Genomic DNA, 26,629 nt, shown 5'->3' on the forward strand with positions numbered 1-26,629 from the left:
CCAGGCGCTGGGGGAGGGGCAGGGAGTTGGTGTCATGGGAGGGGACAGGGTTTCAGCTTTGCGAGATGAAACGCCTCTGGAGCAGACGGAGGTGGGGACTGCACAGCTGTGAGTGTGCGTAAGGGCACGGAATTGCACTATAAATGGCTAAGAGGATAAATTTTGTTACGTGTATTTCATCACAATTCAATTTTTTTTTTTTTAGGAAAAAAAAGGTCTATTGAGGCTAAAACGGTTGAGAAATGCTTCTCTGAGCCAAGAATTATTAAATAAAAAATTTTGGTTATTTGTTAAAAAAACAAACAAGCCACACACACACAAAAAACACCCATTGAATATACCATATTTTGCCGTGTATAATGCACACATTTTTGCCCAAATTTTTGAGGGAAACATAAGGATGCGCATTAAATATGGATAATACTAAAATGTGGGTGTGTACTCTACAAAGCAAAATATGGTGTTCTTTCCCAAAATGTACAACTTCGTTAATAACTGAAGTGGACTCTCGACCAAACACTCCCTTGGGAAGACCCAGCCAGTCTGGTGGAGGGCGAGCCTCCTCTGGGCCTCCTGCCCCCTGGGCTTCCCAGGGCCCTGGTCAGGGCGCTGGGGGACCGCCCCCCCAGGGAGCAGGGCCTCCGTCGACCTCCCCCTGCTCACCACCCACCTTCTGAGGACGGCCCATCCTCTGAAATCTGCAGGTGCAACTCCTTCGACTTGGCATTCAGTTCACTGTGCAAAGGAAAAACAGCTGTGAGTTCTTAAAATGCTTCCTTATTTTCTTGCAGTAGTATTTTTTTCAGTCATCATCTGTATTTTAAAAACTGTATGACGTGTAACCAAAAATATAAAGATTACCAGCAACCTCACTATCCAGAAATGGTTACTATTAATAGGTGCCTAGCGTCCCACTGCTTGGCCTTAAGAGATTTCACTTAGCCAGTTAGCAACCAACCCTTAATAAGGAGTTGGTTGTTTTAATTTTTCATGATAAACCAGCTGAGCTAAACATCCTCCTATGTGTATCTTCCTGCAAGTGTGTGATTACTTGCTTAGGAAAACAGTTGCCAAATGGCACACGCGTTTAAGAGATTTTCTTTATTTTACACACATTGATGATCTCCCAAATGGTTACTCCAATTACCCTTCCATTGGCCATTTTGACGCTCATTCTTTAGCCACCTGGAAGGTGCAAAACCACCTCTTTGGTGTATGTTTGCATTACTTTCACTATTTCTGAGATTAACATACTTCCGTAAGTTTCTATCTATCTATCTATGGTTCTTGCTTTTTTATTTTTAGTTTACAAATTTTGCCCGCCTTTCTAAGAGTGTTATATTTTCATTAATGATTGTTTAAAAGCTCTTTATATTATGTATGGAATATTTTCTCCTATGTTTGTACTTATCTAATGTTTAAGCATCATAAAGTGATTGATTTTTATATTTGTGTAATCAGCCACTTTAGTGAAATATTGGGGGGGGATTGTTTTGCATTTTTTTTTATTGTCGTTCAAGTACAGTTGTCTCCATTTTCCCCGTCACCACTTTCCCCGGCCCCACCCCCCCCACCTCCCTCCCTCAGTCCTTCCCCACTTTGGCTTTGTCCACGGGTCCTTTATACATGTTCCTTGATGGACCTTCCCCTTCTTTCCTCCATTTTTATATTAGTTTTTATATTGTTATTTCTATCCTATGTCCACTGTTACTTCTAATGGTTTTAATTGCTTTTCTTGAGAAGTCTGGGTTAGCAATAACACCTCCAAGCAATGATTAGTTTTGCCTCTAGTGTTTTGTATAGCGTTTTTTTAATCTTATCTAATTGCATTAACCAGAGCTTCTAGAACAAACAGTGAGTATCTTTCTCTTGACTTTATTGGAACTGCTCTGGTATTTATCACTTTCAGTGATTTTTTAAAAAATCTTTTTAAAGATGTGTCCATAAATCTTGTTCTAATTAAGATTTTTAACATTAGAAATGGATATTAAATGTCAGTGAATATCTTTTGGGCACATATAAAGCTGCCTCTTGGGCATTATAAATTTTCGTTGTGGGGGGAGCAATGGGAATATCTGTAATAGTGACAACAACAAAAATAAAGTAAAAAAAGAAAGAAATCTATGTTTGACTTAAAGCTACCTCAGATGCTTAATACATTTTTTTTAAATTAAAAAAAAAAAACCACTTTTTTTTGGTGCTACAAAATGATCACAGGAGTTGGCAGTCTTGAGTAGGTGTCACCATGGAAACCCAGGCCCATGGCAACTGAACTGCACGCACAAGGTGAATTCTTCTTCCCAAGCGAGGTCAGTAGTGTTCTTCGGAAGAGCGCTGGAGAACTTCTGAACAGGATCGTTCAGCTGAGCTACACAGCGGAGGTTACCGTTGCCTGGAACCGAGCAGAGGGGCACCGCATGGCCTTTTACTTTTGTTTTTCATTTGCTTTAAGACACTTTTGCATATGAAAGAAAGGCTAAATATAATGCCTAAGGTCTTGACTCACCCACACTTCTGAGGGGCCATTCTTCTTTCATTTGCTTTTGATAAACTCTCAAAGCACTGCGCTACATGTGGGGATAAAGATTTTCCACACCCATTTGATATGCGGAGTCCCAGGCTGACCTCAAGTGCCTGCTGACCCCTCAGTTCTGGCTGCAGGCGTAGCCTCATGGTGGGGTACCCTTCCTGGGGGCGACCTGATACAGCAGAGATGCGGCCCCCACTTCTGGACAAGACTCGCCACTTGCCAAAGGCCGGGTATCTGGGGTGACCCACACAGAACCCACTGCCCCACGGACAACGGACGTGTTCTTTATTCCTGACTCAGCTCGCTGCAAACCTCTCCAGGGGTGCTTTTCCAGGTAATGCGCACTCCACCCTCCAGCAGCCGTTTCTGCTTCTGGGCAAGGCCTGCCTCTCAGCACATGGCCCTAAATACAACACGTGATCAATAATTGAAATCTATTGACCGTTCACCATGTGCCTGGTGGCGTTAGGTGTTCCGCACACAGCATCTTACTAATCAATCTTCACAGTCACCTTCCAAGGGAGACTCAGACTCTGACAGGGACCCCAACCCTGGCCACCTGACTCCAGGAAGTCCTTTCCTGGTCACTAAATGCAGGGCCTCAGAGAGCAGCATGCAAGTGCTTTTACCAAAACCGCCCCCCACAACTAACTTTGCAGAGTCCTGGTTGTTAAACGGGGCCTGTCTGCACTTGGAACGGGACGAAGTTCCTTGCAGACAAAGGTAAGTAACCCCCACCATCCGCAGACAACGGGAAAGGAGTTACTTCAGTTCTCAGCAAAACTGAATCGAAGGGGAGAGCTGTGCCCTGTCCTGGGCTGCTACGCATCTGCGGTCTCAGCGGTGATCCAGAACCACCTGAAAAGTCATCTATTCTGGGGGTCACTTTTGTCTTCACTCAGATAGCAGCCTTTCTGCATCAAAGGGACCCACCAGGGCCAAAGTCCTCCCGCACCCATAAACCACCCACGTGGCACCTCACCTTCCAGGCAAGCAGGCCAGGGATGCTTAACATGCATTTTCAGGTTCAACAGTGAAAAAAGAAAAAAAGAAGAAAGAGAGAAAAGAAAAGAAGGATAGTGCCTTCCAGACTCAAGGAAAAGGACGAAGCTACCATTGCGTTCCTTCCTTCCTTCGGGTATCTGAAATCCAGGTTGTATTTTAATGGACTTGCATTATTATTATAGTTTTCGGGCTCTTCTTTGCTCAAAGGCAGGATCACAGTGCAGACCCAAAGGAAGGGGGCCACCAAGAACCCTCAGGTCACCCCTCTCTCCGCTCCTGCTGTGGGACAGTCCCTTCTACAGCAGGCCAGGCACCCTGCCATCACGCAGAGCTCCTGCTGACCGCCACCCACCTGAAGCACCAGGATGGTTAAGCAGCGAGGCTCGGATGTTCTTCACCAGTAATTTGAGATCGTGAGCCCTTGGAGGTTTGGGAGGGCAGGGTTCCTGAGAGGCAGGTGGAGCGCGCTGAAGGTTCTGCAGGGAGAGAAGGAGCAGTGACCCGCGGGGAGGCGGAGGGCGGGGCGCAGCCGGAGCCCGAACACCGGGGTCTGCTTGGTGACAGCTTCCCTCCTTGCGGGAAGGTCGGGCACCATCAACCAGAACCGCTGCCTGCTTGGGAGCCATCTATATCCCCAAAGCAGCGACGCACTCAGCCTGAGAGGGCGCCGCAGCACCGTGCTGTGGGTGGATCCTGGGGCGAACGGGTGGGTCCATGGCTGACCGAGGCCACGTACTTAAGACAGAGCGGGCTGCGGGTCAGCAGGCTGTGCTCAGCCTGGACTGGACGGCGTGCCTATCCAGTGCACCTTGCTCTGCCTGCTTCAGGGCACATCCTCATGGCTACGTGGCTTTCCCAGGTGCCTCAGTCCTGGAAGGACGAGGTCCAAGATCACAGGCTCTGAGCGGAGTAAGAAGTCAAGTTTAGGCTTCTGAAAGGCAGAGGGCCAGGCCTCAGAGGGCCACTATGCTGAGTGGCCCTCTTCCTCCCATCCCAAAGGATTTGAAAACCTGCACCCTGAAGGCAAAGCTTCCCACGAGCATGCTCGCTACAGACCAGCAGGCGCTCGTGCAACCTCGCTCTGCCGCGGCAAGGTGGAGGAGCGTAGAACACACGCAGTCTCTCTATAGAGGCAGGCCGCCATCCCTGCCGGGGGCTCACATCCCTTGGACAGGTTTACCTGAACTTCCCTCACATCCACAGGTTTGGTGCTCAGAACCACCGATGGGGAGGCGGAGCTAACCAGGTACTTCAAAATATCCTTGAGAGTTTCACATATTACATTCACCTCAGTCGCCTGGTCCTGCTGAAAGAAGAGGAAGTCACCAAGTCATTTCATGACCGCGCCTGTGTGCAAAAGGACAGGCAAACACTTGGCTCTCTTCACTATGTCCCCGAGATGAACACACTTGGTGTTGCCGGGACTCCAGGGGGTCAGATTAGCACCCGTGAGATATCTGGGAGAGAGGGTCCTTTTTACTTATCTCAGAATAATTCACCCTAAAAAAATTAACCATGTGCACCATAGAAATGTTCTTATTTCTGTGTATATCCTTTTCAGTCATTTTCCTCAAACATACAGACACATGGTTTCTCTTTCTTGCATGATATTTGATTTTTTTTTAAATTAAAAAGCATTCCAGTAAATGGAAAGGCCTGATAAGAATGAAGGCAGCTTTTAGAAGAACAGCAAAGTGGAACAACTTATATAGCCAGATGTCAAGATAAAGCTACGATAATTAATACCCAGCAGAATTGTGCTCACACATTCTAGAATGTTCACAGTGCCACTAGTCATAGCAGCCCCAAACTGGAAACTATCTAAGTGCCCATGAAGCGCTAAATGGATCCATAAATTGTGGGGCAGCCACACCTGGGGATGTGGCAGGGCAATGAGCACAAACAGTGTACAACCACACACGCAACATGGATGAATCCCACAGACGTGGTGCTCACTGAAAAGTGCCAAACAGAAATGCCCACACTGTATGAACTCCGTACATAATGTACCAAAACAGGCAAAACTAGTCCGTGCTGTTTGTGGCGGGCAGGATTCTAAGACGACCCCTCACCTTGAGTGCAGGCGGGACCTGAGACTTGCCTGAGATACGGCAAAGGTGACACAGTGTCAAAATGTGTGTTATATAAGACTTCCTCTTAGCAAACTGGAGGAGAGACTGCTCCTGCTGGCCTTGGGGAAGTCAGCTTCCGTGAGTGAAGAGGCCACAGGGCAGGGACTTGGGAGCTGAGAACAGCCCACAGCCCACAGCCAGCAAAGAACTGGAACCTCAGTCCTACGGTGTCAAGGAGATGAGTTTTGCCAACAACCACATGAGCCTGGAAGAGGACCCTGACCTCCAGAAAGATGCAGTTTGGCTGAGACTTTGAGTACCGCCTGTGAGACCCTTCTAAGCCCTGCCTGGATGGATGGACAAAAAGTAGGAGATAATAAACGTGTGTTGTTTTAGGCTGCCAGGTTCACAGCGATTAGGGGCATGCATGGATAACTCACACAGAAGTCAGGAGGGTGGTCTGCACTGGGGCGGGGGGCGGGGCCAGGGAGTGGAAGGGGTGGGCAGAGGAGGCCCCTGGGGAGCCGTTCCCGCTGGCGTTTGCCGAGCTGGGTGCTGGGCCCCAGGGGTGCACGGTGTGGGGACTCTGAGCGAGACACGGGCAGGCGATGCGGGCACTTTTCTGTATATCATGTCTCAGTAGCAATGTTTAAGCAAGCGGGATCTGTTTTTAAAAACGCCAATTAAAATCCTGTTTAAATATTAAAGCTTTTGTTTTAAACTCTTAAAAGCTGGCTCTGGTTGGAACAGAACGGTGATGCTCGGCGGGCTGCGCAGGCGTCAGCGCTGCGGCTCCGCAGTTTCGGGGGAGCTGCCGCAGCAGCGGGAGCGTCTGCCAGTGCCTGGCAGGCCCGCCCTGGTCCCGGCGCTGCCGCTGAAGACGGCCCTCTGGTGTCCCAGGTCACCTCTGGGGTAAACACCTTCAACGTGGGGCTCCAGCCCGTCCCTGCCCTGCTCAGGACTACAGACCTGAGAACCCCCAACATGTGGGCTTGTCTCCCGTGAGTGAAGCAGCTGGTCTTTGGTGTCCTAAGGACACCAGGCCTTGCTACAGCAAATTCAGGCCAAGCCCACCATTTATTGAAAACCTATTCGCTAAACTAGTAACAATCAAAATAGCTAATATTTACATCACTCTTAGGATCTGTCAGCCTTGACTTTACACACTTACATGCACTAATTTAATCTTCACAACCGCCTTGAGCATCTTTGTCTGTACTTTACAGGTGAGGAAACTGAGGCACGGAAAAGTGGGTTAGCATGGGAAGGGTCACGTGGCTCATCCGTGGCAGAGCAGGGAGCCAGACCCAGACGGCTAAGGCTCCCGGGTCTGTGCCCCACAACCACTCTGCCGTCCCCTCTCTCTCTAATTGGTACTCGACATCCCATTTTTAAATTGAGGTGAAATTTGCATACCGTAAAATTAACCATTTTTCAGGACACAGCTAGTGGCATTTAGTGCATTCAAACTGCTGTACAACCGTCACTTCTACCTAGTTCCAAAATATTGTCATCACCCGCCTCGGAGTTGGCCGGGCTCAGCTGCAGCGGTAGCAGAAGAGCAGACCTGATGACCAGACATGATAGAACGCCAAGGAACACCGCGGCTTCATTACCTCAGCAGTTCGCAACCTCCGCCGCACACGCGCGCTTAAAAACTTCCCAGCCCAGTCCCGCCCGCGTCGGGTGGCAGGCAGCCTTCAGGGTCCTGAGTAGCTGCCAGGTGATTCCAGGTGCAGGCCCAGTTCAAGAGTGGGCGTTAAACCCATCACGGCGCCCACGTGTTCACAAGACACCACTGAAGGCATCATGGGAATCTATGGACTGACCTCCCCCGGCGCTCTCGGCTGGATCGTAATGGTCATTTCTGGCACACTGATGAATGACCACCGGATCTGAATGTCCTCTCTCTTCTCTTTCATGTGCAGCTCCAGCTTTAAAAGGAAAAAAATAGTAGTTATCAAAGGGCTGTGTCTCCACCAGAGCCTCCACGTGCACCTGCGTGTGTATGGGTGTACGTCCAGGTGTGTTCACTGATTGATTTCCTTAGGTAACTGCGTAGCCTCCCTGTACCATATCATGCGCTTTCACAATAGAGAAGAGGGTCGGTCCCACACTCCTTGACCTTCCCCTTTACTACCAGCACTGTCCTCTGCCCCCGTCTACCACTCAGCAAGGAATCTCAGGGCTGGTGGCTAAAGGGCAAGTGTCACCGGAGCTCTGCAGCTACGTGAAATTCTCTGTGCTCTGCATTTCTCTCCTGGGAGCATCGCCAAGATGCGAAGGAGAAGGAGTGAGAGGCGGGAAGCAGGCTGCCCGAGCCAGCCCCGCGCCCGAGCGCGGTGCTCACAGCGCCCCGGCGTCTGGTCCTCTCTTGCCTGGGCCACCACACAACCCCTAACTGGACGCTGACCTCTCACAGTGTCCTGTTCAACCCTCCCCATCTGTCATGGCAGAAAGGTGGCTCCACCCAAAGATGTCCACGCCCCAGTCCTTGGAACCCATGAATAGGTGACCTCACACAGCGAAAGGGATTTTGCGGGTGCGATTAGGGGAAGAGCCCTGAGAAGAGCAGGTGACCCTGGGTTGTCCTGGTGAGCCCAGGGGGGCATATGAGCCCTTAAAAATGGAAGAGGACGGCAGCAGAGCACACCAGAGATGGGACTTGAGGCTGGAGGATGGGTCCCCCGAGCCCGGCAATGAGGCTGCCCCTCGGGGCCAGGAACCGCCTACGGCTCACAGCCGGCCCTCCGTCCTACCACCGCAAGGAGCTGATCTGCCAACAACCCAAGTGAGCAAGGAAACAGGCTCTCCCCCGGAGCTTCCAGAAAGGACAGCAGCCCACCAACACCTGGATTTGAGCCTCTGTTGGAACCAGATCACAGTACGGTAACGTAATTTGTGCTGTGTTAAGCTGAGTTTGCAGTAATTTGTTTTTGCAGCCATCAGACTAACACACCAGCCTTCACTCTTCAGCCAGAGACAAAAATCTCAGCTCTTCCCACCCCCAACCTCCTCCCCAGCCCCCAACCAAAGGGAGGAAAGGATGCCTTCAGTATTTCTGAATCCTCAGGACCCCCTCCTGGGGCTAGAGAGAGGGAAAGAGAAACGACGCTGTCCCTCACGACTCCAGAACAAGTGCACTCGCACTATTGTATCGACACAGGTCCCTGCGTCACCCCCACCTGGCAGGGGCGGGGGTGGCAGCAAGCCTGGCGGCTGGCCCCCGTGTGCCCCTTTCACCTGGAGAACAGCGGAGTGGCGGGAGGCCCGCCCCCTGAGCGCTCATGAATAATGGACCAACCTCCCCCAGCTGCCTCTGCCCAAGGACTAACCCATAGGCGGCTTTGAAACTGTGCTAAGAGATCGAAGATACAATTGTGTTCCTTGTGTCTGAGCGGCTCTCATGACACATAATGACACATAATACACGTATCACACACACTTTTTTATTCCCCATTTCAGAAACTACATTTGCTCTGCTCGTGTTTTGGGTCCTTGCTGGACTCACTCAGTCCTGGGACGTGGCAGGTGTCCTGTGAACGTGCCGCACGAGGGGATGTTATTTCCTAGACACATTGTCCACAAAACAGGGCAGAATAGGAGGCGTTGATATCTGACAGGGCCTTGGGGCCCTTAACCTCTTCAGCTCAAACAAAGGTTGTTATTGCGGGGGATGGGGGACTAGATTTCAGAAAAGAAGCTATTTAGGTGGCAGAAAATCCTGTTCACCCAGCGTAGTTATGAACTTCTGCTTCATGTCAGAGATGCTGTGACAGTTCAGCAATCCAGAAGTTTCACTAATAAGTCTATTATAATTGTTCTATATGTCTCTTTATAATTGTGATACACAATTATGAATATTTGTAATTTTATATGATTTATATATATAATTAAGTATTTGATTATATATTCATCATTGACCATATAATTCAATTACATAGACTATGAATGGCATATAATAGTTGCGTCTATTATAATTATAATGTCTATTTTCTGAATAATAATGGTAATCCTCATTTTTTAACTTATAAAAAATAATAAGAGGTCTTTTTAAAGTTGACTTGCTCAGACACTAAAAACAGGAAGCCCCAGTCCATCCCCGAAGCTGTGACGACGTGCGAGGCCCAGAGCTGATTCCAAACAGAGCCCCTCCCCTCCCCTTGCCTGCCCATCACCTGATTCCACCAGTGGATGCACCCTGACTTGTTCAAGTGCCTTGAAAAATACCATCTCTCCCATTTCTGATAGATGAACAGCCTCTAAATTCATTGCACACACGTGTGTATGCATGTGTATACATGTATGCGTGCATACACATGTGTATACATATGTAAGTACATGTGTGTGCACACATGTTCTGTACGTATCACACACTTTGGGTTCCCTACAGAGACAATGCGGAAGGGGGGGTGACAGCTGGGAAATTAGGGAATGAATGGCAACTGACAGACGTGCCCTCCAGGTGGACAAGAACCGTTCCCCACGATCCGCACGCCCCCCCAACCTCACCTGCAAATGAAGGGGGGCGAGCTGCACACTGTACTGCGGGCGCCCCGGGTCCTCGGACGAGGCTGGCCCCGTGCTGACCAGGAACTGGAGGGTCCTGCCCACCACGTGACAAGACACCACCTGGAGAGGAACGAGATAGCTGTCGTGGGACTTTGTGAGACAGAGATCAGCAAGCACAAGACTTGGGGGTTTCAAACTTGGAAACACATCCAGATGCACATCTCTTCTATTCGGCAGTATTTGGAAAACTGGAAAAAACATTTTGAACCTTTTTTTCCTGATGGATTTCTCAGGAGCTAAACTCTTTCTTGCCCAAATCTAGCTGTTGAGCTCCCGCTACATGTAAAGACTCTTTTCTTTAAATATGACTTTGTCCTATTTCTCCACGCCAGCAGATTTTAAATTCCCCAGACATTTCTACATTCCTACAAGTGAAAGCTATTAGCCATCAGCTCTCACTGAAAAATGAGCCTTAAAAAGAAAATAAGTTATAGATGCGATGAGTTAAAAAAAAAAATTTAAAACTGTATCGAGAACACAGGAAATTGTTTCTCTACTAAATCAATTTTAACCTATCATGGTTTTCAAAGATGTGGGAATAATTCAAAGAACATATGAAATATTAAACAGTTAATGAAATTCCACAGCCTTAAAGATAGAATTATCAAGTGAGCTCGTTTAGGAAGACAAGTAATTACACCAGGAATAAACCAGGCCATCCTCCTGATATAAATCACAAAGCATTTTGGAGGCATGATTGTGACAATTGTGATAGCTGTCACCACACAGAGCAATATCCAGTTCCTGCCCCAGAATTCCCCTACAGAAGCAGCCTGGACGAATGAGGGGTCAGCCACCCTTCTGGCAGAATGTCAAGCAAGCCCAGCATGGGCTGACTCCCTGGCCAGGTGCCCGCTGTGCACACGGGGCAGCAGGGGCAGCGGTGGCGGATGTAGGGAGGCTAGGAGATGACCAGCGTGTCTGGCCAAAGCCAGGCCATCAGGTGGCAGAGGGTGAGACGGGACAGGATGGACTTCCCTCCCCCCACCACATCCTAAGGGAACAGCTGACTCCCTCGCTTGGAGGGTGTCACTTGGGAAGAAAGAGAACATTTTTTAATTCTCTGGTGGATTTATCAGAATCAAAAATACCAGTGGAAAGATTATCAAAATAGTTCCTTTGTCAGGGCCTGCTATTTCCCAAAGTTCAGGCGAGAGTGTCCCCCTTTTCCTTTTTTTGGTCCCTGCCCCTTCCTCCCAGCGTCTGGCATCTCTCCACACCAAGCCCACCTGCCCCCTCCCACAAAAACTGACCTGCACCCCCGGCCCCCCAGCAAGGGGTCCATTTCCAGTGGCTGCCACGGACCCAGAAGAAGAAAATTTCACCCATTCCCAATACTGGCAGAAAGCCGCCAACCCTTGTTTTCATCCGTCTTTGTACAGTCGCTCTCGGAAGCCTAATTTACGTGGAATTGTTACCATATCCTCATCATGTTATGGCATCTCCAGAGTTCACATGAGGTTGGAACAAGAAAATATTTGTATAAGAAATGTCGTCTATTCATTTTTTAAAAATACATGCTCTATAAACAACCCTTTTTGGAGGAACGTGTTTTGATGCCAGATGAGTTCTACACACAAATGGCATGACACAGAGAAAGGTCACTGTGCCTTGTCTCAGCATCCCAGGTCTTTGTTTCTGTGTAGAGTGAAAAACCAGAGAATTGACTGGTTTACTTCTGCCATTGCTTTGGGATCTTCTATACTAAGCTAATTAGAATTTTGCCAAGAAAACTGACACCGTTAGCCCCAGCTGGTGTGACACAGCTGGAATGTTGTTCTGTAACTAAAAGGTTGCGGGTTCGATTCCAGGTCAGGGCACATGCCTGGGCTGTGGGTTCAATCCCTGGTCCGGTCACTTATGGGACGCAAACGATTGATGCCTCTCTCTCACTATCTCTCTCTCCCTTCCTCTCTTTCTAAAAGCAATGAAAAAATGTCCTTGGGTGAGGCTAATAAAAATTAAAACTTAAAAAAAAAAAGAGAGAGAGCTGGCAGTTTTATTAGTGCCCTGACTCAGCAAGCAAGTAACGGTTTCCTTTGGTTCAGCTCTGCAAGGAGCCTCCCAGCCGCTCCGTCCCTTGATGCACAGACAGCTTGGGCACTTGATTAAAATCAAATAAACACACAAGCGCACACCCAAACAGAGACTTTACAAGACATCAGAATTTCTAGAATGAGGACTCCGAAGATCAAAATCACCATCACATCACAAAGATAAGTCACATCAAGAAGATAAGTGCCATCACCGAAGAAAGCGAGACAACCAGGGGTCCGAAGGGCTCTTCCGAGAGACCCTGCTGGAGGTTCTTCCCAGCCCACAACCTCCCGACTCTCTAAATACAACCTAGTCCCCAAGGGACCGTTTCCTGGCCCCTTGGCACCGTTCTGCTGGGGGTGCTAATGAAAACCACCATCCAGTCCTACCTCGACGATTCAATGTGGCCAAAGAAAATGCTACCACTGTTCCCATGAGGCCAGGTTCAGGAACAGCGACCAGGCCACCTCCCTTCCAGGCCAGCCTCTTCCCACCACCCAGAGAATAATAACAGCCCATTTGTCAAATGGACGAGAGCAGAACACAAAGGAGCTTTTAAAAAATTAAGTAATCTTCTAGTGCACTAAAGCGTTATCCGCAATGAGGATTAAATTCCGTCAGCCCAGGGGAACAGCGGGAAGGCCTCGCCATCCCGGAGCGGGGCCCTCTCTTGGCACAGCAGAAGGCAGGGCCCCGGGTACCAGATCCCTGCTGGTGAGCCTCCCTAAGTGGCCAGAATGACCAGGGTTGACAGCTACTAAAATACCCAAGGACAGAGAGAGGCCCTGACCTGGACCCCAGAGTCTCCCAATCCCCAGGACCCCATGTGTATGGGGATTCCTTCTGCAGTTCCCCTGCTAGCTCCTCAGAGAGTCCCCATGACTTGGAGCTCTTCCGCACTCGAGGCTTGGCTTCCCTGAGGAGCAGCCTGAGAGCGATGCTGGATCTTAAGTTCAAGTTAAAGAGAATCAGAATCTCGTGCCCTGGCTGGTGTGGCTCACTGGATTGGGCGCCGGCCTGCGAACCAAAGGATCACCGGTACGACTCCCAGTCACGGCACATGCCAGGGTTGTGAGCCAGGTCCCCAGTAAGGGGCACACAAGAGGCAACCCCACATTAATGTTTTTCTCCCTCTCTTTCCCTCTGTCTAAAAATAAATAAATTAAAAAAAATTTTTTTTAAAGAATCAAGATCTTGTATCTGTGGTGGGACCAAGGGCTTGTCTGAGAACAGAAGGGACCCCTTGGGCCCCAGAGCCGGACTCCGCAGAGCCAAGAGCACAGGAAGGGGGACCCGTGAAAACAGGTGCCACGGATCCACCGCGTTACTCCTGAGATAGTTTTCCCAAAGCAAGCGATGAATGCCTCAACGCCACAACCATCCCCAAGGCAAGCAACCAAAGGCTGAGCTGTGTGTTCCAGAAAAATCCCCTTCCTCTGCACCCAGGAAGGCATTTAATGGAGGGCAGGTGACATGTGGTGAGGGTTCCAAAGGTGGAAGTCGAACTCAAGGAGCAAACTGACATAAAAACATACACGCCTGCAGAGAATTTGTATAAAAATGTGTTTGAACCAAACAGAGGATACACCTGGAAGCAAGATCTCAGCAGACTTAGAAAAACGCTTTCTAGAATAGCAGTTTGCAGCTCCATTTCCACACTCCGGGTTAAGGAGAGACCTATAGGGAAGATTACAGGATGGTGGGAGAAATAAAGGCAGCGATTGGATTGCAGGATAGTGAAGATGATGTGCTCTCCCGAGGGCGGTCACGCTTTAGAAGGCAAGGTCTGAAACGGACCTTTCCAAAGGTATGTTAACCTAGATGCACAGAAACAAGGCACAGGGCTGGCTTAAGGCAAAGATAAGCCTTTTACCGAAGAAGTTATACGCTGGGGTGTGATTACCCACTATGACCTGCCCAGGAGGAGGTTAAGATCAGATCGCCCTGCGAGGTTGCTTCCTACAGAACCTTTTCTTTCTTTCTTTTTTTTTTTTTTTTGTCCGCAAGCACCTGGCCTGACAGGTGCAGGTCAGGGCATCCCTGGTCCACTCCCATGATCAAGAGCAAAGGCCACAGACAGAGACACATCAGAATGCGAAAGCGAGCACATTTCATGGCGACCTGCACAGCAGAATCCAGCTTCAAGACCTTGAACACTCACATTCCTATACAAATAGGTCGTATCCCTTACATACTCACATCCTTATACAAATAGGTCTTATCTTGAAACTGTGCTCCTTTGTTTAGACTGGGGTCAAAGAATTCCAGGCCGGGTGCTCCCAAGTTTTGCTCTTGCTCACCAACCAGAAAGTCCCCTACTGTCTCCCTGGACTCTTTCCACTTTCCCTTTCAATTGAACCTTTTGTACAGTTGCCTCAGCTTCTCCTCTTAGAACATTTTGGAGAACTGGGAACAATTTAATTACTTTTGTCTCCAAGAGAACTAGGAACACAGCCGAGAAAAATGCATCCAAAAAGGTTTATGTCATTGCATATTTTTCACTTGAATCATCCTTGGTAACATCCTGAGAAGAGAACTCCAAAATAAAGTGGAAGGAAAGATCCTTCACTCATTATTTGGAGTTCCCAGTCAGGTTTCATTCCCGATGCTGCAATCTAGTCTCGGCTCTGTAAAGATTCCTTAAGATAGCATAAGTCTAGCCTGGACTGGTGTGGCTCAGTTGGTTGGGCATCATCCTGCAAAGTAAAAGGTCGCCGGTTCGATTCCCAGTCAGGGCACACGTCTAGGCTGTGGATTCAGTCCCTGGTAGGGAGCGCTTGCAAGAGGCTCCCACTGATGTTTCTTTCTCTCCATCTGTCCCTCCCTCCCTCCCTCCCTCCCTCCCCCTCTTGCTAAAAAATAAATTTTTTTTAAAAAGACAGCATGGATCTGATATAAAATGTTGTTTCTACTCTGCAACAGAGGCTCCATTTTAAAAGTAAATTCCATTAGAGCTAAATATTATCAGAACACCTATAAAGTTAATCCTACTGTTCACAATATGTGTCTGAAGATGGATTTTTGTGTGGAACTCACCCAGAGGACTGAGATGGAAAATGCTGAAAACAAGAGGGTAGCCAAGCCCAAGGGATGCTGGGTATATGCTCAAAGGGCATGCCTTGAACCCAACAACAGTCTCCACTCCTGCTCTTGTTGGGATACTTTAAAATGAACAAGGAGGTTTTCGGCAATATCACACTTCCAGGAGGTATTCTCACTACAGAACATGGTTTAATGTGCACCCTCTTTAGCCTCAAAACCTGAGCATTAAGTTCTCTTTCACTGACTCTATGTAAAAAGAAACACATGCAAGACATTTCCAAGATGAAAGGCAAGGAACTGGGGCCTTTCCAGGCTGGGTGTCAGTGCTCTCGTTTACGGCGAGGTCACTCCACCACATCCACCCCTGACACCCACGCCCTGTTTCAACACACAGACAAAACCACAGTTCGCCCGTGGGTCGTCCCACCCTGTCTTCTCCAGGTGGAGTCGGGTCGCACCCAATGGTTACCGAGCCCAAACAAACAGGTGGCCCTCCCAGGAGGAATCTCTACCTGCCCTTGGAAAGGCCCAGTTCAAAACAATTTCACAAGCTGCTAGCATGTTAGCATAAATGCCAGGTTAATGGAGTGGAATTTCAAGTCATGCAAAGCAAAAAAAAAAAAAAAAAAAAATTCAACCAAGCATCCTCTTTGCAATTAGAGGGACAAATATGAACAACTTTGAACAGGCTACCTTTGCAAACCAAGGCACCCACTGAGGTCTGGAAAGAGCAGAGGAGATTCCAGAAGCTCACAGAGTGTATTTCCATATGTAAATGTATAACACGCAGCCTTAGGGAAAAAAAACATGTGCCCACACTACATGACACACCCCACCCCGGGGCCAGCTGTGGGGTTCCCCGACGCACAGTGCCAAGAGATTTGGGGAGAAATCCCAGGCAACCGCCCAATTCTGCATTGCTTGGGCTTTGCGGAAGCAAAGGCCAATTAGTGCCTTTCAGTTTTCTTTTCTTATCTTCATTGTCTCTTTCCTGGTGAAGGTGGGAGTGAGGGCTTAAGTAAACTAAGAAAAAAAATACAAAAATAATAGTCATGGTGCTGTTTACAGTGTGTGGTAGTTGGAGCTCATTTCTGGAGGCCGACCGGGGTTCAAATCCAGGCTCCACTACTTAATTGCCCTTCGTCACCTTGGCCGAGCGACTTGGACTCTCTCTGCCTTAGTTTTCTCCCCTGTGCAGTGAGCACAATACTTGCTGGGGCAGGGGAGCGCTTGAGCCCAATAAGAATGGACTCGAGCCCACTGCCCAGCCTGGCCACACCTGATGGCATCGGAAGTGGAGATGTGGCAGCTCCTGCCTTCCCGCAGGGCAGCGCGCAGGCTGCTGCGCTCCCATCCCTGCCAGGGAGGGATGAACACTGGACAGACACAGCACCTGCGGTTCAGGAGAGAAGGGAGCCCCCAAAACAAGTCCCGATCCAACCAGTGTCTCCCCGGCTTCACAGCTGGCCCCCGCCCCCGACCATGCTGGCGGGTCACTACGCTTATCTAAAACTTGGACCCCCGATTGATCATTAATTAGAAGCTTCTATTTATTTCCAAATGGTGCTGCAATCCCAGACACGGAATGCTTTTCCCATGACACCTGGCTTCATGCTAAGAAAGCCAGCAATGCTGCCAGTCACTAAAGGTTGCTCCCAGCGTGTTAACTGTCAAGCTTTCCAAAGAGACGTTATTTCAAAGAGACATTCGGTCTGCTCCCGAAACAAAAGCAGCGTATGGCTGCCTCAACAGAGCGCCTGTCACAGCGCAGGCCCCCCAAACCCTGAGGCACGCCGCGGCGTTCCCACGCCACACTCCTGGGCCTCACGCCTGCAGAGCTGCACCTAGGACTTGGAGCCCAGAGATGTGACCTGGGAGCCCAGGACGTGCCGGGGAGGGTTGTTGCTGCACCGTGTGGAGGAAGAGTTGGCTCGTAGTCCGCGGGCAATATTGAAATAAAGGGTTCCTTTTTCTGGGTCACACATTCTAAAGCGAGCCTCTCCCGGGACACGAGGAAAGAGAATGTAGGTAGAAAGTCGCTGCTCTGTGTACAGGCGTAATTACAGCCTGGGAGAGAGAAGAGTGCTCAGTGCGTGTGGAGGCTGGACGGGAGGCGGAGGGAGCCTCTGGAGGGGAGTGTAAAGGTGGCGGCTCCCTGCAGAGTGCCCGGGTGGGGGCGGCCTCCCCGCACAGCCCTCGCAGGGCGCCGGGCCGCGGGGCCCGGGCAGTGTGTGCCTGCGCGCGATGAGCCCAGGTGACAGGGCTGCTTGGGACCTTCTGAAAAGATGCCCTGCCCGCCAGGCCAGCACAGGCTCCCTGTCGGGGAGACTCTCCTTAGGAAAATGCCCCAACCCCTGCAAGGCTGCTCCGTGTGATAAATGTTTGGCTTTTGTCCCCAGTTCCTGGCACCCTGCTCCAAAAACCCTGGGAAGCTCCCGAGTGAGAAGATGTGCTTTCTGTGCCGGTGGCTGGGTCCCCTGGATGGCTCAGGGGGAGGCCTCGCCGCCAGCAAGACCGAGGCCGGACGAGGGGGCTAAAAGTTTCAGCCCTTCACCAGCCTCCCTAGAGGGGCCGGGGCTGGAAACTGAATTCAATCGCCACTGGCCAGTGATTTAACCAATCCTGCCTAAGTCACAGAAGCGCCCCACGGTCCCCTCGACGAGGGGTTCAACAGCTGTGGGTTGGTCAGCACGAGAGGCGCCGGGAGGGCAGGGCCGGCAGACGGAGCGGGAAGCAGGCACCTCCGGCCTTGTCCTGCGTGGCTCCTCCACGCGGCCGCGCCTGCGCTTGTACCCCAGACACAAACAGTAAGTGAACGGGTTTCCTGAATTCTGTGAGCCGTTCTAGCACATTATGCACCTTGAGGAGAAGGGGGACCCCCGATTTTATAGCCGGGCGGTCAGAGTAGGGCTGGCCCTGACGCGGGAGTGGCGTCTTATGTGGGGACAGGCTGGTGGGGCCGAGCCCGTAACCTGTGGGTCCTGCATTAGTCAGTGTTCGAGGGGAACTGAACTGTGGAACACCCCGCTGGTGTCCAGAGCGTTGCAGAACCGGTTGTTGGGTAGAAGGAGAAACCACACATTTGGGGGCAGGAGTGCCGTGAGCACACAGGTCGGACTGTCCGGGCTCGGCCGAGGCCACGGGCGTGGGAGTCCTGTGAGACGACTCTGTCCGCTCTAAGCAACACCCCACTTTCTGTGCAGGACACTGAGGCGGGTTCCTGAGGAACCAGATATTGGCACGAGCAACTACTGAGGCACATGGGGGTCTTCAGAGGTTGCAGGAGAAAAGTCCAGGTGCACGGTACCCAGAGAGCAGGGCAGGCCAGGTTCTGTCCCTTGGGGGCCTCAAGGAGACTCGAGACCAAGCCGGGAAGGGGCTCCCCGCACCAGACCAGAGCCCCCATTCTCGGCGAAGGGCTCAGAGGCGTGGCTATCCGCCAGACCGCCCTGGACCAGGCAGGCTCGTCTCTGCCGTTAGCTCCAATGCCACCCACATGTGTCGGGGCTGAGTTAGAGGGGGGAAGCGATGACACGGTGGAGGGAACTTATAAAGGGGAGGCCAGTGTCCTTAAAAACCACACCTCTGCACTTCTTTTATAACATCTGGTTGTGGGCCTGGGCTTTTGTCAGTTTTTCCCTTCTCAGGAATTATGCCAGACAGAGAGAACGCACGATGATGCGGACACAGGCCTCAACATAAGTTTTGGATCCAATGAGGGGAACAGCCGGTGTCACTCAGATCCTAAGAGGAGGGGGAGGAGGACAGCATCGTCCGCGTCCTGCCCAGCAGGCAGCGCGAGAACACTCGCTGCTGTGGGCCCGCCTTCCTTTAATGCACGGATGTGAAGGGACCTCCCGCCGGGGACCAGCACGGGAGAAACTCAGAGTAGGCTGGCTCAGTCCCTTTGCCAAAGGACGCCCTGAAATGGGCCATGGTCAGCCAGGATGCTTGCCCACAAGTGGAAAAGCGCCGTGGACTGGATCCAAGCACCCGGGACAGTCTCACTCCAGCTGCCCAGAAGCCAGGCAGGTCCCGGCCGGGCGTCCCTGCCGATGGGCGTGCAGGCGACCCGGGCCACCCAGTGGTACCACCACACAGCGCTCTGCCGGACCCTTTCCCACACTGCGCAGGGCCCCGGTGCCTGTCCACCCAGCTGGCCGGGCTGCTTGTCCGGCGGGGACAGCACGAGCCACAGCACAAGGCAATGACAAGCCCTCATTTCTTCATCTGGCCAAGAACGCATAAAAGTCAAGAACTATGAAGAAACTTGTAAAACGAAACAGGACCATGAGTACACTTTGCCATCTGCCTGCAGTCGGTAAAAAGTCCCCGGGGGAGCCGAGGGAGGAGGGCTCCGGGCAGGCTTTAAAAAAGGAGAGTTTCTACCCTTCTGGGTTGTTTGTGTCTCTTTAATGAGCAGGCACTAGTTCTGTAATTGTACCAAAACAGGCATACCTTAACCGCCTACTTTCTCCGACACCACTTACAGAAACAGCCCGCTTGGTCCCTTGGTGCCCGTAACGGAGAGAGCACGCGCTGCACCGCAAGGTGCAGCCCATGCAGGGCCCCGGGTAGGTCAGGCCTGCGGGGGTCTGCGCCGTGGTCTCATCTGTTGGGCACTAGAGGCCCTGCTTGCCCCGCCGCTTCCAGCTGCGTGGGCCGTGCTGGACTCAGCCCCGCGTGGTTGCCACCGGTTCTTCCTGGAACCCCAATGTCTTCCAGAGACTCCCACACACACACTGTTCTGGAACACCGGGTCAAGCCGAAGCGCGCGTACCTGCAGCAATTCCTCGCCTACCTGCGACTCAGTCCGGGGCTTGCGCCTGAGGGGTCAGGGCACCGCACACATTCAAGTTCACTACAGCTTTGCTGCACTCGTGAAAAAGAGAGAACAACCTAATGACCCATCGACAGAGGAGGGAGAGAGCAGCTCTGGTCCACCCAGAGCCCTGAATAGCCGTTGAAGCCGATGAATGGAGCTCCACAAATCGGCCCTGATGACTCTCAAAACTGCCATGTCCTAGACAGAGAAAGCTCAGGAAAACTGTACGCACAACATGATAAACGTTTTAAATGCACAAACGACACTCCAGCTGAGGCGGGGAGCAGGTGCACGGGGGACGGGGCTCCGGGGCTGGCACGGCTCTGCCCCTCAATCCGGGGCCACAGAGGTGTCCCTTCCTCAGCATCTGCTACATGGGATGCTTTTAACTGAATAATAAAACGTAGAGAGATACAGGAATAAGCCTTGTATTTAAGAGATAGTTTTTAAGGATCTTTTACAGGTACTGTCCATTAAAAAAAAGATCAGTACAATTATTGATGGTATTTGACCAACAATAAGTAATGTCAGCTTGTGAAGGGTTAGCACCTGTAAAATGAACTCTACATAATATCTAAATGGCTTAAATCTATATATCATATTGCAGAACATACACATACATACACACATACATATAAATGTATATTTTTATTGAGATAATTCACACACCAAATAATTCACCCATTTAAACTGTAGACTTAAATGTTTTTCAGCTACACGTCACAGAGGTATATAAAGCATCCCTGCCCTCACTGTGAGAACATTGTCACCAGTCCCAAAAGAAACCCCGAACCCACAGTAGACACCGCCATTCCCCCCAACACTACCCCCCCAGCCCTGGCAACCACCGCGCCACTTTCTGTGCCTACTGATTTATCTCCTCCGGGCACTTCACACCAGTGCGGCCCTGCAATCTGTGGCCTTTTGTGTCTGGCTTCTCTCACTGAGCATGTCTCCCAGGCTCATCCACCGTGTAGCATGTGTCAGGATTTCATTCCTTTTAAGGCTGAATGATATTCTATTGTATGGATAGACCATCTTTTACTTACCCATTCACCAGCTGCTGGAGCAGACTTCTTTAATGTAAGGAGCCTGCCTTTTCAATAATTCTAAGGCGGAATAAACTACCCCCACCAGCTTTGAACTGGCCTCCTGGGCAAGGCGAGGCCCGTCGCCGGTGACCACTCCCGGCTCACCTTCTCTTGGGCAGACCTGGCCGCGCTCCAGACTTGCTGCACCGCCAGCTCCAGAGGCTGCTGCTGCAGGTCCTCCTCGAAGGACAGGGACAGCGGGCCCTGGGACAGAAAAGCACAGTAAGCGGATGCACGATGGTGGTGCCTGCTTGCAAAGAAAATTCTGCATCTCCTATAAAGCTCTGCAAACCTAAGAAAATACAATACGGCTTGTTTTCATTAAACCTGTGCTTCTAAGGGGCGGGAATCATCAAAACTCAGTAGGTGCACACCCCTGAGGACTGGTTCAGGCTGGATTGCACGCGGCGGGGGATTTGGTTATGGGACAAGGATGGGAAGTGGAGAAACACAGGAACAAGAGCCAGTCTTGTCACAGTCAAGGTGAGGGCGGGTGTCCTGAATGCTCGTGTTCACCACGCCAAGAACACAGGCTCTTTGGGGAGGCGCTCAGGCCAGTTGGTGGGTCTGGCACCAAATCTGCGTTCTCCCCTGCTTCTGATGAAAACCCTGTTTTTAGAGACGCACCCCTCCCTGATCCCTGGTTGCTGGCACCGTGCTTACGGTACCCCCTTCTGTTTTCCCACAGTCCCAGAGGTGTATAGGCTCCTGGAGCCTCTCCCTGGAACTGGGATGCTTGGCTGGAAAGGAGCCAGCCAGGAGGCTGTGCCCGAGGGGCGTGTTCCTGAGCTACGGCTACGGCCCCCGGAGCCACCAGCTCCTGCCCCCACGGCCTCCTGGTCCAACCCTGCTTCCGCTCTGCACCTCCTCCCGCACCCTTCCCATCAACAGCCCCCGTGGCTCTACGTCCATTTAGGTTCTTGCCATTAAAAATCTCCAAGTGAAAGAGATGTGCAATTAAATTAACATGACCCCCAAGGCAACCAGACTGCCCTTTCAGGAATGAACCCGGACTGGGATACCCAACCAGGTCTTGTCTGTTTTAAAATAAATACTCTTGAGAGGCCTAACACTCCTGCCAACAGCATGACCCTGAAACGAAACTCTTCTTCAAATGCTTCCCGCCGTGTGTCGTGTTGGGGGCTGCAAGAAAAACGTCTGCCCGCGGCTTCCTACCACTCTCCACCTGTCTCGGAGCCTCCTCGCGGTGGCGAGCTGGTGCCCACAAGACATGATCGGGGTGGGAAAATAAAATTCTGCAAAAGGCTCACAAGCTCTTCTGGCAGACACAGCGCAAATGAGCAGGTAACGATGCCACGGGGATGGGAGGGTGCGAATGCTCCGTGAGCCAAAGGAAAGCGAACGGGCACAGAACACTTTCAAGGACCCCTTGCCCTGTTCCAGCACCGCCGACCTCCCTCCCCAAAAATCCTCAGAGGAGAATTAAACACACTTCCCAAGAGCGATGGACTCTCAGTTTCGGGCTGCTCCGCAGACACCCTCCAAGGCTGGTGCGTGTTTTGCTGTGACCTGCCGGCCGGGGGCCTGGTGATGGCGCGGGCCCGTGTGCCAGGCCGGCCGGCTGAGAGGGCGGCTCCCAGCACAGAGCCCAGGGCCAGGCGGGGCGCCAGAGCGGTGGCAGCTGCCGGACAGCACGGCGAAACAATGCGCCTCCTGTCCCAGCCTCCAGGGCCACCGGTGCCGCGGGCAGCCTGGATGCAGCCCCCGGCCCTGGGCATCAGCGGGTGCAGCCCATGCCCTCTTACCTCGCCGCCTTAGGGACTGAAAACCTGGAAAGATTCTGCCGGGAAAGCTAATGTCAATGGATGGTCTCACAGAGGAAATAAATGATTAAGTTAAAACAAGGACACAGGTTCCCTCTCCCTTTCCGACCGCCTAACTGTCGAGTTTCAGGAAGCCTAGCGTGCGCACAACGCTCAACCACCGACTTGCGTTTCAGACGCTATCCTGTTTAGACTAAAGCCAGATCTTACATCCACCTGGAAAAGTGACATGCGGGAATTGCCAGGAAAACACTGAAAAAGGAAAGCCATCAGGGGACTAGCCCTGCCAGGCATCAGCACACACGGCAGACCCTCTGCTTTTCCGACAGGGAGGCCTGGGGCATGAACACAGAAACGGACCGGCGGACAGGAGCAGGAAGTCCCGAACAGACCCCGATACCTGTGCAAACTTAGCGTGGGACAAGGGTGGCATCCCAGGTCGCTGGGTAAATACAGATTTTTCTCTTTAATCAGGATGTGGGAGGAACCCCAGATGGAAGGCAAACACTAATAAATGAACTGAACTGCATTACAAATGAATATCATAATGGCCCAAAGCAGTGGAAAAACTCAGGTCTAACAGGTCTCACCTAAGATGCTTTGGTAAACAATATCCTGACTGCATGTAAATGCTGTAATCTAGGCAGTAAGCGCGTTTCTCATGGGGGCACCGGTTAGCAATTCAGAAGCTACTCTAGGTGAATGCTACGCTTGACCAAATAAATAAGTATGTCCTAGATAACACGCACCTGATGCCTCCCTCCTGGAGAAGGAAGTTCAAAACACAGAAAGGGCCGATGAAATGGACGCTGCACGGGTCACCCAGAGGCCAAGGGGTCAGCACTGAGTCATGGTTCTGAAAATATGGACAGTAAGATAGAAAAATACTGACATGTGCATGAGTGTGTTGTATGCACACGTCCATTTCCCAGTTCTGTCCACTAAAAAAGTGTAAAAGCAATGAGACCCCATCAGGTGGGCATCAGTGATGAGCACACCTGATGCCCAGATCTTGGGTTCTAAAGACTTCTCCAACAGAAGGCATCAGGGGGCTGGGGGCGCGGCTGAGCCCAGGGCCGAAAGAGGGAAAAACACAAGATGAGTCTAGAAAACGCATCTGTGGAACCATGAAGTAAGGAAGTGCTACATACACACACACATATAACTTTCTATCTTGATGAAAGAAAACAAAGGCTACAACACCCAAAGCAACAAAACAAATAGCGACAGTGTTGGATTGTCAGGTACAGAATAAAATAAACACCCTTAAGTCCACACTGATGTGAATAATCAAATAAATATATAGATGGAGGAGAAGTGGCAGCTCTTTGTTGCAATGGAATTCCAACGCATAAATGTAGAAGGAGAGACGAAAACAAAGAAAAAAATCGCCATTAAGCCAGCTCCCCAGAAGTCATTGTTGCAGACTCATCCTACAGACGGATGCCAGAATCAGTCAGCAAAGTGTGAAGGGTAACAGGGTGCGTATGGTCTCAAAGTAGCTCTGCAATGTACCTTTAACTCCAGAGGGAATGGTATTGTACAAGAAGAGATAGAAGACGAAAAAGAGAAAACAGCAGAAACCACCTTTACCAAGGGAGCAAGGCCAACGTCCCCAGCAGTGAGTGACAACGACGTCATGAACCTTGTGCTATAGGATATGGAAAGGGGCACATGACTTCTGTGGTTTGTGTAACCTCAGTCCAGTCATGTAAAAACACAAAACTGAGGGACATTTGGCAAAAGAATCATCAATACTCTTCAGAGGTGTCAAGGTTGTGAAAAACAAGGAAAGACTACAAAACTGTTCCAGACTTCAGGAGACTAAGGAGAAGCAACAACTTAATGGCATGTGGGACCGGAATGGGACCCTGGAACAAGAAAAGGACACTCGTGGAAAATCTGTGGAATTCACAAAAGGCCTTCAGTTTAGTTAAAGACCATTGCCAATGCTAATGTCTCACACTGTTACAATGTTAATACCACTGTGCCATGGATTATAGTTACATTGTGCCAATGTTGATTTCTTATCCTGTTACATTAACATCATTGTACCGTGAATTATGGTAACATGGTGCCAATATTAATGTCTTATACTGTTACAATGTTAATATCATTGAACCATGAATTATAGTTACACTGTGCCAATGTTAGTTTCTTGTCCTGTTATAATGTTAATGTCATTCTACTGTAAATTACAGTAACATTGTGCTATGGTTATATGAAACCAAGTAAGAAATATATGGAAACTCTCTGAATTATTTTTGCAACTTTTTATAAATCTAAGTGCAATAAAAATAAAGGTTTTTTTTTTTTTTAAAGAGACCTTAGAAGAAAGCAGCCCACCTCTATTGACTCTATTTGCTAAAAGCCTCACATGGATAAACCAGAATCTCACCCAGAGCGGATTCTGTTTTCCCTACTGAACCCAAACTTATCCTCGTCTACAAATGAAGCACAGAGAGGTCAGGTATTGCCCAAGGTCACGCAGCCCCAGAGCTTTCAGCCGGAGCAGCGAACACAGCTCTTCAAGGGGCTCAAGAAGTCCCCTCCCAACTCAGCAGTTCAAGAGGGGCCAACTAGGAGTCAAGTTAGCTTTGGCCGCATTTTAGTTAAAACATCCCACCCACTCTTCCTTCCCTCCAGCGGGTGAGCGCAGAAAACAACCTGAACGGGTGCCTATTCCTGGGTTTCATGTGGACAATTTGCAAAGTCATCAGTGAGCCAGCCTCCTTTAATGCTGATTCTTTAGACGTGAAAACAAAGCACATCAAACAACTTGTTTTGCCCAGGCTTGGCTGGCTCCGGGCCGGCTGGGAAGGCCTGTGTCCAGATGGGGGGAGGCGCATGAGCCCCATGTCTCCCCCCTCCAGTAACAAGTTTCTAACAGGCCCTGCCATTCATCCCACCGCCCACCCTCCCCCGCCCCGCTCCCCCCACCGCCTCCTCTCAGACAGCCTTCCACTGGGCACCAGAGGGGCTGTGTCTGGACGGACAGGGCTCTGGTCTAGCTCACAATCCCACGAGACACCAGTGACCACAAGGTGCCAATACGATTCAGGGACCAGCCCAGGCGGCCGGGGTGGGGGTGGGGCAGCATCCTGGAAGAATGGATGGATCGGGGACCTTTCTGAAAGGTTTACGGAAGTTAAATAAGGGCAAAGGTGATGTAAGTGTTCCAGACACAAGGAACAGCCCATGGGCCTTCCCATGGGAGAGAACCCTGAATGTCTGAGTCACAAAAATGAGACCCGGTGGGGGGGTGGGGTCACAGTGAAGGGTGCAGGGAGGGGCCCAAACATGCCCCTAATCCAAGGTCGCCTTCATATTCTTGCCAGCTGACTTCCGTGGCCACTGTGGATGGTCAGGGAGCTCGGGTTTCTGTGTGCACCACTCAAAGCTCACTGAGTGACCGGAAGGGAAGCTCTGAAGGCTTGTCACTTTGTTTGCATTTTAAATTGCTGGAGCTCATCTGCAAGTTAGAGCTATTAATAACTTGTTCTAAGTTCACACAGCATCTTTCCTGTCCCCACCCCCACCCCCACCAAACCACAAATTGTCCCAACCTTGGTCATTTGCATTTAGGACATCCATCTGAAAAAAAAGTCCTGAGACAAAGGACTAAAGGAACAAGCAGCTTCGGGGTGGCCCATTGTTAGACAAGTCCAGCA

General features: G+C 50.6%; 1 protein-coding gene across 2 annotated transcripts in view; it reads right to left on the minus strand.

The window, feature by feature from the left end:
* Nucleotides 1-26,629, minus strand: part of C2CD2 (C2 calcium dependent domain containing 2) — a 48,419-nt gene that overhangs the window by 17,794 nt on the left and 3,996 nt on the right. Inside the window, exons 2-8 of one of the 2 annotated variants that reach the window (XM_054578631.1) lie at nt 21,280-21,378; nt 10,120-10,239; nt 7,437-7,541; nt 4,716-4,838; nt 3,888-4,011; nt 2,284-2,392; nt 671-735 (exon numbers count right to left, since the gene is read on the minus strand). In XM_054578631.1, the coding sequence (XP_054434606.1) occupies nt 671-735; nt 2,284-2,392; nt 3,888-4,011; nt 4,716-4,838; nt 7,437-7,541; nt 10,120-10,239; nt 21,280-21,378 (745 nt within the window). Of the gene's footprint in view, nt 1-670; nt 736-2,283; nt 2,393-3,887; nt 4,012-4,715; nt 4,842-7,436; nt 7,542-10,119; nt 10,240-21,279; nt 21,379-26,629 lie in introns of both variants that reach the window. The other variant, XM_054578622.1, reaches the window with a different exon arrangement.

This window comes from Pteronotus mesoamericanus, unplaced genomic scaffold (assembly GCF_021234165.1).
Source record: "Pteronotus mesoamericanus isolate MK-2021 breed Mesoamerican mustached bat unplaced genomic scaffold, CSHL_Meso_final contig_116, whole genome shotgun sequence".
Lineage (NCBI taxonomy): Eukaryota > Metazoa > Chordata > Mammalia > Chiroptera > Mormoopidae > Pteronotus > Pteronotus mesoamericanus.